We start from the raw sequence: 19,813 nt of genomic DNA on the forward strand, positions 1-19,813 counted from the left end.
AGAGCAAGAAATGGAAACTTAGGTGAGAAAATAATGAAGGAAAACTCCCCAACTTTGGCAAAGGAAATAGACATACAACTCCAGGAAGCACGCAAAGTCACAAACAACCTCGACCCAAAAAGGACCACACCAAGACACATCATAATTAAAATGCCAAAGGTTAAAGATAAAGAGAAAATCTTAAAAGTAGCAAGAGAAAAGCAGAGAGTTACCCACAAAGGGGTGCCTATAAGACTGTCAGCTCATTTCTCAAAAGAAACTATGCAGGCAAGAAGGGACTGGCAAGTAGTATTCAAGGTGATGAAAAGCAAGGACTTACAACCAAGATTACTCTGTCCACCAAAGCTATCATTTAGAATGGTAGGGCAGATAAAGTGCTTCCCAGACAAGGTAGTAAAACTAAAGGAGGTCATCATCACCAAGCCATTATTATATGAAATGTCAAAGGAACTTACTTAAGAAAAAGAAGATAAAAATTATGAACATTAAAATGACAACAAAGTCACAACTATCAACAACTGAATCTAAAAAATAAGAACAAAATCCAACTAAGCAAACCAGAATAGGAACAGAATCATAGGTATGGGGATCAGTTGGGAGGGGAAAAGGAGAGATTTGGGGAAATGGTGCAGGGATTAAAAAGCATAATCAATTGGTACAAAATAGACAGGGGGAAGTTAAGAATAATATAGGAAAGTGTGAAGCCAAAGAACGTATATGCACAACCCATGGACATGAACTAAGGGGGGTGCGATTACTGGAGGGAAGGGGCGTGGTAGTGGGCGGAGGGGAGCAAAGGGGGAAAAAATTGAAACTACTGTAACAACATAACCAATAAAATATACTTAAAAAAAACTAAAGGTGTTGGTTTATCAATTGAAGACAGTAATGCATTGTATTTTTGTTCTGTCTCCTAGTGGTATTTGATCTTGTCTGTTCATCCATATTTATAGTCTCTGATAACTGTCATGTTTCGTTAATGGCAAACTTGAAGAGTAAGCCTAGAAATCAGTGGGATATAGTAGGATGCTATACACAGTCTAATAATTCCTTTCCTAGAACTAGCTCAAAAAAAGGAAAGTATATTTGGTCTCAGGTGAGAATTAGACTCTGGAAAGAGTCCAGGATTAGGGTCCGTTTCTGCTGTTTAATCTTATGCATGACTCTCCAAGTCTCTATTACATCATCTTCAAAGTGTGAAATATAACAGTATCTTAAGTTATAGGGTTGTTTTGGGGAATAACTAAAATAATGTATTCAAACACTTAGCAGTGCGACTGGAATGTAATGAGTACTCAATATATGATTTAAAAGATTTTAAAAATCCCTGCATGTGTGGAGTCTGTGTTCCACATCTTTTTCTTTCCTTTGGGTATTTCAGTCTCCTCAGTTCCTCTGTGGAATAAATGTGGTATTAAGGATGGTGAGTCCTCTTGATGTCAGTGTGGACAGCATCTAGAAACTGATGTTTTTCCTAAGGCAGAATTAATCTGTTCCAAATAGCCCAAAGCAGTAATATATGGAAAAGATGAAATTGACATGGTTTTAAAAGGATTTTCTCATTATATGCTTTCTTTTTATATTTTTTAAACAGTGCCTTTGAAGATGAGACTGTGAAGCTTCGACAGCTGAAACTAGATAATCAGGTGAGCAGAGTCTTCTCTTTTGAAATAAGTGTACTGACCATGATGCTGATGATCTTGATTCTGAAGACCGAGACCTGAAAGAAGACCTGAAAGTAAAAGGCTTTGATGTTACTTATTAAGCTGTTGAACCATAACTCTGGGCTATGGCAAGACCAAAGTGATTTGAGGACATCAACGTAAAACTGGTCTTGGATTTGTAATCCCTGAAAATTCCTTGGCACTTTTCATAAGAATTAGAAGAATGTTAACATTGTAACCCTATGTACTTACTTTGTCCTACTGCCTTAAATTCCTCTCTACATTGTAATATCATTTAACTACAGATTTTTTTCTTACTATAATCTGCAGATCTGAACATGCTGTTGCATTTAAAAACTTCCATAACCTGCAGAATAATTTTCTTCACAACACTGGTCCTAATGTTAGCTACACATGAAATTATTTTTTGCAATGATTTGATTTACGTTTGTTTCCTCCACTAAACTAAGTTCCACGAGAGCAGGAAGCAAGTCTGCTTATGATAACTGTTATATCAGAAGTTCATAGCATAGGACTGGGCACATAGTTATCTTTCAGTAAATATTTAATCGAAGGAAGGAATAAATGAACACTGTCTTGTGTTGTCACATGCTATAATTATCCTGATTAGTCAGCTTAACACCTATATCCAACATAGCATATTTGCTTTTTCATATGAATGTATACCTTTTTAGTTTTTTTATTGTTGTTCTATTACAGTTGTCCCAATTTTTCCCCCATTGCCCTCCACTGTCCCACCCACCACCTGCTTCCACAGTCAGCTCCCACCCTGTTGTCCATGTCCATGGGTCATTTGTACTAGTTCCTTGACTAGACCCTTGCCCTTCACCCCATTCTTCCCCTCCTACCTCCCCAGTGGTCACTGTTAGTCTGTTCCTTGATTCCCTGCCTCTGGTTCCATTTCACTCTTTTGTTTGTTTTATTCATTAGGTTCTGTTATAGGTGAGATCATATGGTATTTTATCTTTTGCCGCCTGGTTTATTTCACTTAGCATAATACTGTCCAAGGACTTCTGGCGAATATGGAGGCATAGGTAGACACTCTGCATCTCCCTCCACAACTAAGAAGGAATACAACTACCTCAAAACTGGAGACAACCAGAAGTTCCAGAAAATCGACCTCCATGGAAGTCCAACAAACAAAGATGGAAGTAAATAATACTCATCCAGACAGGCAGAGCCGGTGCAGAGAGGACATGATGTGGCAGTGGCAGTAGTGGCAGTGGTGACAGTGGCTGTGGCCCACCAGTAGTAAGCACAGTCACACATTTAAAAAAGTAGGGAGGGACACTAGAGAGCGCTCTCAGCACCAGACCAGACTGGGCAGCTCACGGTTCCAGCACCAGGGAAAATAAAGTCTCATTACTTTTGACTGTGAAAACTAGTGGGGGCTGGGGTGGAGGAAGAAACTGCCGGCCTTTCAGCAGAGTCCCTTTGATTAGAGGGCCCCACAGTCCTGGAATAACTGCAGATGGAACCACTTTGGGAACCATGGCCAGGGCAACAGCTAGAGAGGCGCCAGTTCCATACTGGAAGTGGGAGAAGTGCCTGGAAAGGGGGCGAGTGCTGAACAGGAGGCAGTGTTCTCTCTCTCACCTCTCCCCTACATACAGAGCCACCATGTGGGGAAATAGGTCGCCCCCGTACTGACAAATACCTGAGGCTCCGCCCCTTACAATGTAACAAGTGCTAAAGCTCTACCTAAGACACAGAGGCAGACACAAACAGGAGCCTATCAAGTTGAGGAGACTGAAGTATGGCCCAAAAGAGGGAACAGATCAAAGTTCCAGTGAGAGAACTAAGCGATGAGAAGATAGCCAACCTAAGAGACATTGAGTTCAAAACCCTGATGATAAAGATGCTCACAGAGTTGACAGAAATGTTTGAGTATTGCAAACGCGGAAAGGAAGAAGTGAAGGCTATGCTAAGTGAAATGAAGGAAAATCCACACAAAACCAGTGATGAAGGGAAGGAAACCAGGGTTCATATCAATGATTTGGAACATAAGGAAGAAATAAATTGGTACAGAATGAAGAAACAAGAATTGAAAAAAATGAGGAGAGGCTTAGGGACCTCTGGGACAACTTTATTATTATTTTTTTTTTTTCTGGGACAACTTTAAATGTGCCAACATCCAAATCATGGTGCTAGAAGAAGAGGATGAGCAAGAAATTGAAAACTTAGGTGAAAAAATAATGAAGGAGAACTTCCCAAATTTGGCAAAGGAAATAGACAAGTCCAGGAAGCACAGAATCCCAAACAAGTTGGACCCAAAGAGATCCACACCAAGACACGTCATAATTAAAATGCCAAAGGTTAAAGATAAAAGAGAATTTTAAAAGCAGCAAGAGAAAAAAAGAGAGTAATCTACAAAGGAGTTCCCATAAGACTATCAGCTGACTTCTCAAAAGAAATTTTGCAGGCAAGAAGTATGCAAAGTGATGAAAAACAAGGACCTACAACCAAGACTACTCTATCTAGCAAAACTAACATTTAGAATGGAAGGGCAGATAAAGTGCTTCCCAGACAAGGTAAATCTAAAGGAGTTCATCATTACCAAGCCCTTATTATATGAAATGTTAAAGGGACTTATTTAAGAAAGACAGGATCAAAACTATGAATGTTAAAATGACAATAAACTTACAACTATCAACAGAACCTAAAAAATAAAAAGAAAACACAACTAAGCAAACAACCAGAATATGAATAGAATTATAGGTATGGGGATCATTGGAGCTTTATCAGCTAGGAAGGAAAGGGGAGACATGGGGAAATGGTGCAGGGATTAAGGAGCATAATTAGTAGGAACAAAATAGTTCATGGGGTGTTCAGAATAATATAGATAGGGAGTGGAATTGCTGGAGGTGAAGGGGGTACTGAGCAGAGGGGAGTAAAGGGAAATGAAATTGGGACAGCTGTAAGCATAATCATTAAAATATACTTAACCCCCCCCCCCAAAAAAAAACTCTCCTGTTCCATCCATGCTGTTGTAAAAGGTAGGAGTTCCTTCTTTCTTTCTGCTGCGTAGTATTCCATTGTGTAAATGTACCACAGTTTTTTGATTCACTCATTTACTGATGGGCACTTTGGCTGTTTCCAGGACTTGGCTATTGTAAATAGCACTGCTATGAACATAAGGGAGCATAGGTTTTTTTGAATTGGTGTTTCAGGGTTCTTTGGGTAAATCCCAGCGGTGGAATTGCTGGATCAAAAGGCAGTTCCATTTTTAGTTTTTTGAGGAAATTCAATACTGTTTTCCACAGTGGCTGCACCAGTCTGCATTCCCACCAACAGTGCAATAGGGTTCCCTTTTCTCCGCATCCTCGCCAGCACTTGTTGTTTGTTGATTTGTTGATGATGGCCATTCTGACTGGTGTGAGGGTGGTCTCTCATTGTGGTTTTAATTTTCATCTCTCTGATGGCTCGTGATCTTAAGCATCCTTTCATGTGTCTATGGGCAATCTATATGTCCTCCTTGGAGAAGTGTCTGTTCAGATCCTTGCCCATTTTTTTTTTAAATTGGATTGTCTGTCTTCCTGGTGTTGAGTTGTATGAGTTCTTCATAGATTTTGGAGATCAAACCTTTGTCTGAGGTATCAGTGGCAAATATGTTTTCCCATGTGGTTGGTTCCCTTTTCATTTTGCTGATGTTTTCTTTAGCAGAGCAGAGGCTTTTTAGTTTGATGTAATCCAATTTGTTTATTCTTTCCTTTATTTCCCTTGCCCTCAGAGATATAGCGGTGAAACTATTGCTATGTGGGATATCTGAAATTTTACTGCCTGTGTGTTCTCCTATGACCTTTATGGTGTCACAGCTTACACTTAAGTCTTTTATCCATCTTGAATTTATTTTGGTGTATGATGTAAGTTGGTGGTCTAGTTTCATTTTTTGCATGTACCTGTCTAGAACTCCCAACATCATTTATTGAAGAGGCTATTTTTACTTCTTTGTATGCTTGTGCCCCCTTTGTCAAATATTTATTGACCATAGAGACTTGGGCTTATGTCTGGACTCTATTCTGTTCTGTTGATCTGTGTGTCTGTTTTTATGCCAGTACCAGACTGTTTCAATTACAGTGGCCTTGTACTATAGTTTGATATCAGGTAGAGTGATCCCTCTTACTTTTTCTTTCTCAAGATTACTGAGGCTATTCAGGCTCTTTTCTGGTTCCATTTAAATTTTTGAAATGCTTGCTGTAATTCTGTGAAATATGTCATTGGTATTTTAATAGGGATTGCATTGAATCTGTAGATTGCTTTGGGTAGTATGGGCATCTTATTGATGTTAATTCTTCCAATCCATGAGCGCAGTATATGCTTCCATTTAGTTGTATCTTCTTTAATTTCTTTTTTGGTGTTCCATAGTTTTCCGAGTACAGGTCTTTTACCTCCTTGGTTAAGTTTATTCTTAGGAACTTTATTTTTCTTGTTACAGTAAATGGGATTTTTTTCTTAGTTTCTGTTTCTGATATTTCATTGTTGGTATAAAATAATGCCTTCAATTTCTGAATGTTGACTTTATAACCTTCTATTTTGCCAAATTCACTTATTAGGTTCAGTAGTTTTTTGGTGGAGTCAATAGGGTAGTCTATGTACACTATCATATCATCTGCAAGTAATGACAGTTTAACTTCCTTCTTTCCAATTTGGATGCCTTTTATTTCTTTTTCTTGTCTGATCGCTGTGGCTAGAACTTTTGGTATTATGCTGAATAAAAGTGGTGAAAGTGGACACCCTTGTCTTGTACCTGATCTTAGGGGGAAAGTTTTTAGTTTATGCCCATTGAGTATAATGTTGGCTGTAGGTTTCTTGTATATGGCATTTATTATGTTGAGGTGTGCTCCTTCTATTCCCACATTGCTGAGCATTTTTTTCATAAATGGGTGCTGAACTTTATCAGATGCTTTTTCAGCATCTATGGATATGATCATGTGATTTTTGTCTTTTTTTTAAAAGATTTATTTATTTTAGAAAGTGGGGAAGAGAGAGAGAAAGAAAGGGAGAGAAACATCAATGTGCAAGAGATACATCTCAGTCAGTTGCCTCTTGCATTCCCCTAACTGGGGACTTGGCTTGTGACCCAGGCATATGTCCTGACTTGGGAATCAAACCAGCAACCTTTTGGTTCTCAGGCTGGTGCCCAGTCCATTGAGGCACACCAGCCAGGGCTGATTTTTGTCTTTCATTTTGTTTATGTGGTGTATTACGTTTATTGATTTACAAATATTATACCATCCTTGCACCCCTGGGATGAATCCCACTTGATCGTGTTGTATGATCCTTTTAATGTATTACTGGATCTGGTTTGCCAATATTTTGTTGAGGATTTTAGCATTTATGTTCATCAGTGATGTTGGCCTGTAGTTTTCTTTGTTGTGTCTTTACCTGGTTTTGGAATTAGAATAATACCGTCCCCATAGAAAGAATTTGTGCTCTTCCTTCCTCTTGAAATTTTCAGAAGTTTGAGAAGGGTAGGAGTTATCTATTCCCTAAATGTTTGGTAAAACTTGCCTGTGAAGCCATCCAGTCCAGGGCTTCTGTGTACCAGGAGTTTTTTGATTAATGCTTCAATTTCACTAGCTATTAATAGTCTGTTCAGGTTTTCTGCTTGTCTTGATTCAGTTTTGGAAGATTATGTTTCCAGAAATTTGTCCATTTCACCCAGATTGTCAAATATCTTTGCATATAGTTGTTCATTTTAATTTCTTAAAATCCTTTGTATTTCTGTGGTATTAGTTGTGATTTCTACTCTTTTGTTTCAGATTTTATTTATTTGGGTCCTCTTTTTTTCTTGAGACTGGTTAAACACTTGTCAATTTTATTAATCTTTTCAAAGAAGCACTCTTGAATTCTTTGATCTTTTGAATTGTTCTCTTAGTCTCTATGTCATTTAATTCTGCTCTGATCTTGATTATTTCCTTCCTTCTTCTTGATATGAGCTTTGTTGTTGTTTTTCTAGTTCTTATAGCTGTAGGACTAGGGTATTTATTTAAGACTTTTCTATCTTTTTTAGGTTGGCCTGTATTGCTATGAACTTCCCTCTCAGGACTGCTTTCATTGTGTCCCATAGGTTTTTGGCTGTTGTTTGTTCATTTTATTTTCAGAAACTTTCTTATTTCTTCCTTGATCTCATTATTAACCCACTCATTCTTTAATAGCATGTTATTCAGTCTCCATGAATTTGAATATTTCTGAGTTTTTTTTTCTTGATATTGGTTTCTAATTTTAAACTATTGTGATCCATCTGAGAAGATGCTCGATATGATTTCAGTTTTCTTGAATTTGTTAAGGCTTGTTTTGTGTCCTACTGTGTGGTCTGTCTTTGAAAATGTTCCATGTTCTTTTGAAAGGAATGTATACTTTGCTTCTTTGGGTGAAAGGTTCTGTATATATCAATTAAGCCCATTTGATCTAGAGTGTTGTTTAGTGTCACAATATTCTTGATGTTTCTTTGCTTGGAAGATCTCTCCACTGTTGACAACAGGGTGTTAAAATACACTACTTTGATTGTGTTGCTATGGATATCTTTCTAGAAGTCCTCCATGATTTTCCTTATATATTTGGGTGTTTCTGTTTTGGGTGCATATATGTTTGTTTGCAAGGGTTATAGCTTGTTTTTGGATTGTTCTCTGAAGTATTATGAAGTATCCTTTGTCTCTTTTTATGGCTGTGTTTTGAAATCTATTTTGTCTGATGTAAGTATTACTACTCCAGCCTTTTGTTCATGTTTGTTTGCTTGAAATATTTTTTTCCATCCCTTCACTTTCAGTCTGTATAGATCCCTTGTTCTGAAGTGGGTCTCTTGTAGATGACATATGTGGATCATGTTTTTTTATACATTCAGTTACCCTGTGTTTTTGACTGGATCATTTAATCCATTTACATATAACATTGATAGGTACTTATTCATTACTGTTTTTTCCCTTTGTACCTGTATTCCTCTCTCTCTCTATCTCTGTTTTTCTTCATCTTCTTAAAGCGGTCTCTGTAGCATCTCTTGCAGTGCTGGTTTGGTGGAGATGTATTCTTTTAGCATTTTTTTTTTATTGGGAAACTCCTTATTTCGCTTTCCATTTTAAACAAGAGCCTTGCTGGGTAGAGTAGTCTTGGTTGCAGGCCTATGCTTTTCATTAATTGGAATGTTTCTTCCCATACCCTTCTGGCTTGTAGTGTTTCTGTTGAGAAATCAGCTCATAGCCTTATTTGGGTTCCCTTGTACATTACTAGCTGTTACCCCCTTGCTGTCTTTAAGATTCTCTCTTGTCTTTGAATTTTGCCACTTTAATTATGATTTGTCCTGAGGTGGGCCTCTTTGGGTTTATCTTGGTTGGGACGCTCTGTGCTTCCTGGACTTGTGTGACTTTTTCTCTCATCAAATTAGGGAAGTTTTCTGTCATTACTTTTTCAAACAGGTTTTCTATCCCTTGCTCTCATTCTTCTCCTTCTGGTATCCCTGTTATACAGATATTACTACATTTCATGTTGTTCTAAAACTCTCTTAAACCCTCTTGTTCTTTTTCAGTATTTTTTTTTTGGTTTTGTTGATCTGTCGGAATTTTTTTCTACCTTGTCCTCCAGCTCACTGATCTGATCCTCTGCTTCATCTGCCCTGCTTTTAGTTCCTTCTGTGTTCTTCATTTCAGAAATTGTATTCTTCATTTCCTCCTGGCTCTTATTGATAGTTCCTGTATCCTTTTCATGCTGGTGTATTTCACAGTAAGTTCCTTGTAGCTTCCCTGCACTTCGTTGTAGTTCTCATTGAGCTCGTTGAATATTTTTTTACCCGTTATTTTGAATTCAGTATCTGATAGTTTGCTTGCCTCTAGTTCATTTAGCACTCTTCCTGTGAATTCTTCCTTTCCTTTTGATGGAGGTTGTTTCTTTGTCTCCCCACTTTAGGTGACTCTTCTTGTTTGTTTCTGCTTCTTAGATTGATCTGCTTTGTGCTGTGACCTTCTGTGGTAGGAGACCTGTGGAATTTAGTGGTACATTCTCCTTGATCTCCTGAACTTGATGCTCTTTGGATGCCCTTTATGCAGTTTATGTGAGCTGTGTGGTTGTAATTGATTTTGGTTGTAGTTGGGTGGGTTTTTTGGTGGGATTTTCCTTTCGGCTGGCTGACTGAGAGTCACTTTTCCCACCATGTCCTCTATGCTGTGCACAAGTGCTGCAAGAAAAAACAACTGAGGAAAGAAACCCACACCCACAAAAATAACCCCCACCCACAAAAACACTGTCAATAGCAAATGAGCCTGTATAAAAAGGTGTAAAAAGATTAAGACTATTATAAGAAAGGAAAAACAAATATAAGGTGACTGACTGAATGAAAAGTGATTTTGAGAGGATAGAATGAGGAGCAATAACAAGAGTAAGGCATAGTGAGAAGGCAATGAGAGAAAGAAAGTAAAATTATAAATTAATCATAAATAAAAAAGGGAAGGAAGAAGACGGAATGATGTAAGACAAGGGAAGTATATAGTATTATGTTTAACCAGAAGTTATAAAATATTTACATAATAGAGAACAAAAAGAAAAAGTAAATGAAGTAGAAGATAAAATAAGAACAAAATTAGAGAAAAAGCTTTACAACAGCACTATCGACAACCAGTGAGCTAAGGGTAATATAGGTGAGATGGGAATAAGAGGGGAATAAAGAAAGAAAAGCATTAGAAATTTCTGGAGGAAAGGGAAATGATTTTGAAATGATAGAGGGAGAAGGAATGCTAAGAGTGATGAATGAAAACCAGGCTAAGACAGGGAAAAATTCAAATTTAAAATGAAAAAAGAAAGGGCAGGAGGAAGGCAAAGTGGAGTAGCAGATGGGAATGGTAAAATTTAAGACTTGAAATACCAAAATAGCACCTATCTAGGAATAAAATGGAAGAAATGCAACAACAACCATCATATCCAACCAATGAGCAAAGATTGATAAAGGTGGAGAGAGAATAACAGTATTTTAAGAATGGGAAAAAGAATGTGAAATGACTAATGACAAGAAAAATGGTTTTGAGAGGCTGGAGAGTGGGGAAAAGTAAGAGTGCGTAATGGAAACAAATCGAAGCAAGAGAGAAAATAGAATTTAAAATGAAAATAAAAAGGAAATAAAGTGAAATAGAGTAATAGAAGGAAGGAGGAAAATATGAGATTTGAAATGAACTATTATATAAAAGCTAGTGACTTAATATGCACAAACTTCAAGGACAAGAAATGAATGTTAAAACAGCTTGCAGGAGAAAAAATAATGCAGATCATGAAGAAGACCACGGTGGGATTCATTTCAGTATTACGTAGTTTAACACTTTCTTCTCTTTCTAGATCTGCCCCTGGTGCTGCCAGATAGGGTCCAAGTGTGGCCCTAGGCAGCCTGTTCAGACTACCAGTGATCCACAGTCTGTGGCTGTCTCCTTTAGTTCTTACTCTCGTCAATCTGTAATCAGCAGTCAGGCTTAAGAACCATGGGGTGAGGCAGAGTAATTCCTGCAGATGGGGTTATTGCTTCCCCTCAGGCTGATGCCACTTGGAGGGGAGTGTTCTGCCTGAGGAAGATGGCTCCTCCAGTATGGGGTATGAGTCAGCACGAGGATCCCATTAGCTTCTCCCTCCGTTCTCTCCCCCAAAGCCACCTCCCCTAAACTGTCCTCAAGTGTCTCTAGTCCACTCTGCCCTCCCTTTGTCACAGCCCATGGTGAGTGCAAACAAAATGTTGTGCCTTGGCCCTTTAAAAGGTTCTCTGTGACTCCAGCTGTCTCCCCCTGGCAGGCTTTATAAACCCTGTTGCTTTCACAGCTGGTTTTTATCTGGGTTCTTTTCTGGCTCTGGTGCTGGAGGCTGGGGAGCCCAGCTTGGGGTTCAGACCCCACACTTCTCAAGGGGAACCCCCAGCTGCTGACATTTCCTTCCGGCCCTCCAGCTGCCACCAGTGGGAGCCCAACCAGCGCTCTCACATCTCCTCTAAGCTCTGTGCTGGTCATATTGTGATGAAGCAGTTTGTTCTGTCTGTCCAGATTACAAGGCTTCTCTCGAGCTATTGTTCAGTTGGTTATTCTGGATGATTTCTCCACAATTTAGTTGTAATTCCATATTGGTCTTGGGAGGAGGTGAGTATAGCTACCACTTACTCCTCTGCCATCATGGATCTCTCTCATATGAATTGTTTTTAATTCAGGAAATTGTATATCTGTAGTCTTATCTACATGGGACCATTAAAAATCAAATGTTTAATGTTTTGTCTTTATGTTGCTGTGGAATTAATAACAGGTCTTTTAGCATAATAAATTAAATTTGGAATCATCAAGAACTAGGAAAGAGGTCTCGGCAGAGCATGCAGGGATATGTGGAGAAACCCTGTGCAGTAGAGCAAGGCGGAGATGCAGATGGGAATGCCACCCTGGTCCCTGGAACTGCACTGGTACTTGTGCTTGCACTTGCATGTGGCTTCCCCTACAGAGCACCTTGCAAACCCTTTACGATGATAGCGCTGCTCTTGGAGAATGTCATCGCATTCCACTGCCCTTCAAGGCACCAGATAGTGGAGCAGGCACCCAGTTGTCTTCAGGGATGTCGTGTGCAGGCCTGTGCCACCTTATGCTTCAAGGCTGCGTACTAGCTGCGCCAGCAGCCTACTTGCCAGGGCCTTCCTCACCTACTGCCTCATAAGTGCGTGGAGAGGAGTGAGCCTCGAGCCTTGGTGCTCCTACAAGGGCTGCCCAGCTTGGCCTCAAGGGCCTGAATAATGACAGCAATACCGTGGCAGTTTCTGAGCCATGCAGCTCAGTCCATCCCGTGTGGTCAAGGACCTGGGGTCCCTGGGTCTGGTGCTCTGAGTTCTCCCCACACCTGGTGGCAGTGCACAGGGCAGACCTTGCCTCCTCTGGCTGCGGGAGTGACTGGTCATCCACCCGCTACACTCCGAGGGCTAGGCCCAACCCACCAACTGTTCACCTCCACCTCTACTATGTCCAACTCCAGACTGATCAGTAAAATCCACTTCCAGTCCTAGGCATCCTTCAGGACGACCTGACTGATGTCCAAGGCTGGGGGCCCCAGTGCAGGCGACCAATCCCTGGGGAGTCCATCTGTAGTGGTTTTTATGGCTTGAAACCACTGTTGAGGTTAATATAGTAGCTGCAGGCTCCCTTCACCTGGCTTCCTTTGAAGATACCGGGAGACATTTTAAGCAAGTCTAGTTTTTTCATGCAGAGTAGGAAAATGGCAGCAAACTTCCCAGCAATTACAAATGACTACCTGGGCACCTTCCTCGCCAAGGTATGCTGTTTCTTAGTGGAGACCGAGCTAGGGTCATGCATTCGTGCTGTCAGTGAATGGTATGAAGTAAACAATTCTAATACCAGAAAAACTAAAGAAAACTGGGAAACTAATCTTCCTGGGATTATGGAAAAAATTCTGATTACATATATATTTATTGCCTTGGGAAAGATCAGAATAATTGTGATGAGACCTCATTTTCTACATTCCATTGCATAGCAAACGGTATTTAGGGAGAAATAACCACATAGATTTAGATCTTTACTTGATTTATTTTTACAAGACTAAATGGTATGTCCTTTGTTACCATTAAATGAAGTCTGGTCATCTACCAAGTACTAATAATTATATAAAACATACATTTTTAAATTTTACGTGGTTTCTGAATAGATATATTTTCTGGATTTTTAAAAAGGTTTGCCCAAATATTTTGTAATTTTTATTCTTTTTAGTGTGAATGCTACATGTGGTATGTGGTATAAATGGGATTTTGTGACCCTTTTTAAAACACAAATATTTTTAAAATTATGTTTTTAGTGCTTATGAAAGCATATGGTAAGAATTCAAATAATACAAAATAAGTGATTTTTGATGAAAAATATACCTCCTCCCCACTACCTGGCTTAGTTCTGTTCTTAACCAGAGGCAGTGACTGACTTCTGATGTATCCTTCCAGAGATAGCCAATGAATATAAAAACACACAATTTTATAGGAATATTTTTTATTTTGAAAAACAAAATCTCTTTGGACCAGATGTATAAATTTTGCTGTCAAACAGTGTATGGAAATACTGTTAGAGCCCTGAAATGCTACCATGCACATAACAAGGAGATTACTCAGCAGGGTGTAAGGAAATTTCCGCAAATGCAAGCTGAACATTCAAATGGCCTGTAACAAGAAAGGAGCACCACCTTGTGAGTAAAACATTGTGCTGGGAATCAGGATTTTAGTTCTATTGCTTCTACCATTCATAGCTATATGATTTTAGGTAACAGCCTTCATTTATAAAGTGAGATCAGACTGGATAAAATAATAGAATGTGAAAAAAAGGATCTTAGAGTATGGAAGTTAAGAGAGCTGAGATGGAGGTATACTGAGGAAAGCTCGGTTGCTGCTCAATCTAGGCTTTGTACTTGGCAGTATCTTGGTGGGAGGCTCATGGTGCAGGTCATGCCAGCTTGAGGTATACGATGCACTCCCATCAATGACAGAGACTTACTCTGGCAGGGATTGTCTGGTAGTGATTTTGAACAGCTTTATCGAGATATAGTTCACATACTATAAAAATATACCCAGTTAAAGATGCAAAAGTTTATTCATGTTGTAGCTTATATTAGTACTTCATTTCTTTTTATTGTTGAATAACATTTAATTTTGTGCATATAACAAATTTTGTTTATCCATTCATCACTATATGGACTTTTGGGTTATTTCCACTTTTTGGCTATTACAAATGTTGATGTGAACATTTGTGTACCAGTTTTTATATAGAGATATTTTAATTTTTCCTGGGTAATATTAAGTATAGGTATACCAAGGTATACCTAATACAGTATATCTTGGGTAATAGGAATGGAATTGCTCTGTCATATGGTAACTCTATGTTTAAAATTTTAAGGAACTGCTGGACTGTTCTCCAAAGTCACTGAACCATTTACATTCCCATCAGCAATGTATGAGGCTTCCAGTTCCTTTACATCCTTGCCAATACTTATTGCTTGTTTTGATTATAGCCATTTTAGTGTGCATGAATTGATATCTTCTTACATAGTCTTTCCTTTTTTTTTAGAGAGAGAGCAAGAGGGGAAGGAGGGGAAGGAAGGGAGAAAGAGGAGAGAAACATCAATATGAGATAAAAACATTGATTAGTTACCTTTTGCACAACCCCAACTGGGACCTGGCGCTGACCCAGAGTCTAACCAGTTACATTTGTTTTGCCGGACGATGCCCAACTGAGTTACACTGGTCAGGGTCTTATAGTCCTGATTTGCATTTTCCTAATGACTGATGACATAGAGCATTTTTTCTTTTTTTTTAAAGTATATTTTATTGATTATGTTGTTACAGTAGTTGCAATGTTTTCCCACTTTGCTCCCCTCTGCCCAGTACCCCCCTTCCCTCCAGCAATCCCAACCCCCTTAGTTCATGTCCATGGGAAGTGCATATAAGTTCTTTGGCTTCACCCTTTCCTATATTATTATTAACTTCCTCCTATTTTATCCCACCTGATTATGCTTCTTAATTCCTGCACCATTTCCCCATTTCTCCCCCTCTCCCCTCCCCCCTGATAACCCTGCAAATGATCTCCATACCTATGATTCTGTTCCTATTCTGGTTTACTTAGTTGGATTTTTTTTTTTTTTTTTTTTTTTAGATTCAGTTGCTGGTAGTTGTGAGTTTGTTGTCATTTTGGTGTTCATAGTTTTGATCTTCTTTTTCTTAAAAGTAAGTCCCTTTGACATTTCATATAATAATGGCTTGGTGATGATGAACTCCTTTAGCTTTACTTTGTCTGGAAAGCACTTCATCTGCCCTTCCATTCCAAATGATAGCTTTGCTGGATAGAGTCCTGGTTGCAGGTTGCCTTTCATCACATTGAATACTGCTTGCCAGTCCCTTCCTGCCTGCAAAGTGTCCTCTGAGAAATCAGCTGATAGTCCTATAGGCACCCTCCTGTAGGCAGCTCTGTGCCTCTCTCTTGCTGCTACCAAGACTCTCTCTTTAACTTTCACCTTTGGCATCTCAATCATGATGCGTCCTGATGTGATCCCCTCAGGGTCCAGCTCACTGGGACCCTCCATGCTTCCAGGACCTGTATGTCTATCTCCTTCACAAAATTTGGGAAGCTTTCCTCAATTTTTTCAATTCTTGCTTCCTCATTCTGCACTGGTTGACTGTTTTTTCTTCCTTATGTTCCAAATCATTGATCTGAACCCCGGTTTCCTTTCCTTCACCATTGGTTTTCCTTCGTGTCAGTTAGCATAGCCTTCACTTCTTCTCTTATACGTTTGCCATACTTAAGCATATCTGTCAGCCTGTGAGCATCTTTATCACCAGTGTTTTGAACTCTGTGTCTGTTAGGTTGGATATCTCCTCATCTGTTAGGTTGGCTATCTCCTTGTCGCTTAGTTCTCCCACTGAAACCTTAATCCATTGCTGCTTTTGGGCCATACCCTCTCTGTCTCCTCATCTTGGCAGGCTTCTGTGTTTGTTTGTCTCTGTGTCTTAGGTAGAGCTGTTGCTCCTGTTATGTTGTAAGGGGCGGAGCCTTAGATATTCATCAGTACAGGGCGACCTGTTTCACCACATTGTAGCGCTGTATATGGGGGAGGGGTCCGAGAGGGAACAATGCCACCTGCCCAGCACTCGCCCCGTTTCCAGACATGTCTCCCACTTCCGCACCGGACTGGTGTCCCTCTAGCTGCGCCCTGGCCATCGTTCCCATAGTGGGTGGGTCTGCGGACATTCTAGGACCGTGGGGGCCCTTTAAACAAGCGGACTCTGCTGAGAGACCAGCAGTTTCTAACTTCACCCCAACCCCCACTGGTCTGCACAGTTGGAAGCAATGAGCCTTGATATTCCCTGGTGCTGGGACCGTTAAGTTGCTAGGTCCGGTGAGGAGCTGGGAACGCTCCCCAGGTGTCCTTCCTGACTTTCTAAAATATGTGACTGCTCTTTCCACCGGCCTGCTGCTGCCACTGCTGTTGCTGCCAGCACATCGCGTACTCTCCGCCCTGGCTCCGCCCCTCCTACCTGTCTAGATGAGTATTTCTTTTTTATATCTTTGTTTGCTGGACTTCCATGTAGTTTGATTTCCTGGAACTTCTGGTTATTTCTAGTTTTGAGGTAGTTGTATTCCTTCTTAGTTGTGGAGGGAGATGCAGCATGTCTGTCTATGCCTTCATCTTGGTCGAAAGTCCACATTGAGATTCTTAAAGTACTTAGTGGTCATTTGTTTGTCCTCTTTGGAGAAATGCCCATCCAAAACCTTTACCCATTTTTAAATTGGATTATTGCCTTTTTTTTGTTGAGTTGTAAGAGTTCTTTATGTTGTCTGAACCTAAGTTCCTTACTAGAAATGCTTTTGTAGATATTTCCTCTAACTCTGTAGGTTGTCTTTATACTTTCTTGATGCTCTTTGTTCAACATGAAAGTTTAACTTTATCTACTTTTTTTTTGTTGTGTGTACTTTTAGTGTCATATCTGAGAAACCATTGTCTACCCAAGGTTACGAAGACTTGCTACTTTGTTTTCTTCTAAGAGTTTTATACTTTCTCTGATCTGTTTTGAGTTTATTGTTATATATGATGTGAGATGAGGGTCCAGCTTCATTCTTTTGCATGTAGCTATCTAGTCGTCCCACCACCACTTATTGAAAATCTCTCGGACTTCTGGCCAAGATGGAGGCCTAGACAGATATGCTGCATCTCCCTCCACAACTAAGAAGGAATACAATTACTTCAAAACTAGAGACAACCAGACGTTCCAGAAAATCGAGCTGCATGGAAGTCCAACAAACAAAGATATGAAGAAGAAATACTCATCCAGAGAGGTAGGAGAGGCGGACCCGGGGCGGAGAGGACGCGGTGTGGTGGTGGAAGCAGTGGCAGGCCAGTGGAAAGTGCAGTCATAGGTTTTAAAAACTAGGGAGGGACACCTGAGGAGCGCTCCCAGTACCTGACCAGACTGAACAGCTCACGGTTCCAGTGCTGGGGAAAATAAAGCCTCATTGCTTCTGACTGTGCAAACCAGTGGGGTTTGGGGCAGAGGAAGAAACTGCTGGACTTTAAGTAGAGTCCGCTTGTTTAAAGAGCCACGTGGTCCTAGAATATTCGCAGACCCACCCACTATGAGAACGATGGCCAGAGCAACAGCTAGAGAGGTGCCAGTTCCATATGGAAGTGGGAGAAGTGCCTGGAAAAGGGGCAAGTGCTGAGCAGGTGGCATTGTTCCCTCTCAGACCTGTCCATCACACACAGCACCATAACATGGTGAAACGGGTTGTCCCATACTGACAAATACCTAAGCCTCTGCCCTTTAAAGTAACAGGTGTGACAGCTCTACCTAAGACAACACAGGAGCCTTTCAAGATGAGGAGACAGAAAGGTATGGCCCGAAAGAGAGAACAAATCAAGGTTCTAGTGGGAGAACTAAGCTACAAGGAAATAGCCAACCTAACAGATGTAGAGTTCAAAACACTGGTGGTAAAGATGCTCACAGGCTTGATAGATATGCTTGAGTACGGCAAATGCGTAAGGGAAGAAGTAAAGGCTATGCTAAGTGAAACAAAGGAAAATCCACACAAAACCCATGGTGAAGGGAAGGAAACTGGGGTTCAGATCAATGATTTGGACCATAAGGAAGAAATAAAACAGTCAACCAGTACAGAATGAGGAAACAAGAATTGAAAAAAATTAGAGACTCAAGAACCTCTGAGACAACTTTAAACATATCAACATTTGAATCATAGCGGTGCCAGAAGGAAAAGAGGAAGAACAAGAAATTGAAAGCTTATGTGAAAAAATAATGAAGGAAAACTTTTCAAATTTGGCAAAGGAAATAGATATACAAGTCTGGGAAGCACACATAGTCCCAAACAAGCTAGACCCAAGGAGGACCACACGAAGACACATCATCATTAAAATGTTGAAGTTCAAGATAGAGAGAGAATCTTAAAAGCAGCAACAGAAAAGCAGAGTTACCTACAAAGGGGTGCCTATAAGACTGTCAGCTGATTTCTCAGAAGAAACTTTGCAGGCAGGAAGGACTGGCAAGAAGTATTTAAAGTGATGAAAAGCAAGGACCTAACAACCAAGATTACTCTATCCAGCAAAGCTATCATTTAAAATGGAATGGCAGATGAAGTGCTTCCCAGACAAGGTAAAGCTAAAGGAGGTCATCATCACCAAGCCATTATTTTATGAAATGTCAAAGGGACTTAGTTAAGAAAAAGATCAAAGTTATGAACATTAAAATGACAACAAACTCAGTTATCAATAACTTAATTTAAAAAATAAAAACAAAAACAAACTTAGCAAACAACCAGAATAGGAACAGAATCATAGGTATGGGGATCGTTTGGAGGGTTATCAGCTGGGAGGGGAAGGAGGAGAAATGGGGAAATAGTGCAGGAATTAAGAAGCATAATCCGTTGGTACAAAATAGAAAGGGGGAAGTTAAGAATAATATAGGAAAGGGTGAAGCCACAGAACTATATGTACGACCCATGGACATGAACTAAGGGCGATGGAATTGCTGGAGGGAAGGGGGTTATTGGACAGAGAGGAGCAAAGGGAAAAATAATTGGGACTACTGTAACAACATAATCAATAAAATATACTTAAAAATAAATTTAAATTGGCCTGCGAGTCAAAGGTTGCTGGTTCGATTCCCAGTCAGGGCACATGACAAGGTTGCACATCAGGTCTCCAGTTGGGGGCGCAAGTGAGAGGCAACCACACAGTGATGTTTCTCTTCCTCTCTATTTCGTTTCCCCTCTCTAAAAATAAACAAATAAATTATTAAAAATAAATAAATTTAAAAATATCTCTTTCTCATAAGAATATATTTTGTTTTTATTTTTACTAGTTTCACTAGGGTGTTCATGTTTTGGACACCTTAGTTGTCTACAGAATGTAAAGATTTTCAGACCCAGTGATTTACTGAGACAGGGATACACATTACGTAGAGAACATTTGTGCCATCTGGTAGACAATGGATTAAAGTACAGCATAGGCTCTTTAGGCCAGGTTGCCTATGTATTTGTACACATCCTTAGAGGCAGTCATCAGTGCTTTGAATTGCTACTTTAAGAAGTCTGGTTTAGAACTTTTAGTTTTATCTTTCTAAGATATCACTTTAT

The 19,813-nt window shown here is 39.8% G+C and overlaps 1 protein-coding gene across 3 annotated transcripts in view; it reads left to right on the top strand.

Annotated features, from left to right (window-relative positions):
* TULP3 (TUB like protein 3) overlaps positions 1–19,813 on the top strand; it is a 105,070-nt gene that overhangs the window by 58,673 nt on the left and 26,584 nt on the right. For all 3 annotated transcript variants that reach the window (XR_016510522.1, XM_090273847.1, XM_090273846.1), the window contains exon 2: positions 1,595–1,646. Coding sequence is in view for 2 of the 3 variants with exons in the window: in XM_090273847.1 (XP_090129973.1) it covers positions 1,595–1,646 (52 nt within the window). In the remaining variant the exon portion in view is untranslated. The remainder of the gene's footprint in view (positions 1–1,594; positions 1,647–19,813) is intronic.

Source organism: Furipterus horrens, unplaced genomic scaffold (assembly GCF_987537825.1).
Source record: "Furipterus horrens unplaced genomic scaffold, mFurHor1.1.pri manual_scaffold_4, whole genome shotgun sequence".
Taxonomy (NCBI): Eukaryota; Metazoa; Chordata; class Mammalia; order Chiroptera; family Furipteridae; genus Furipterus; species Furipterus horrens.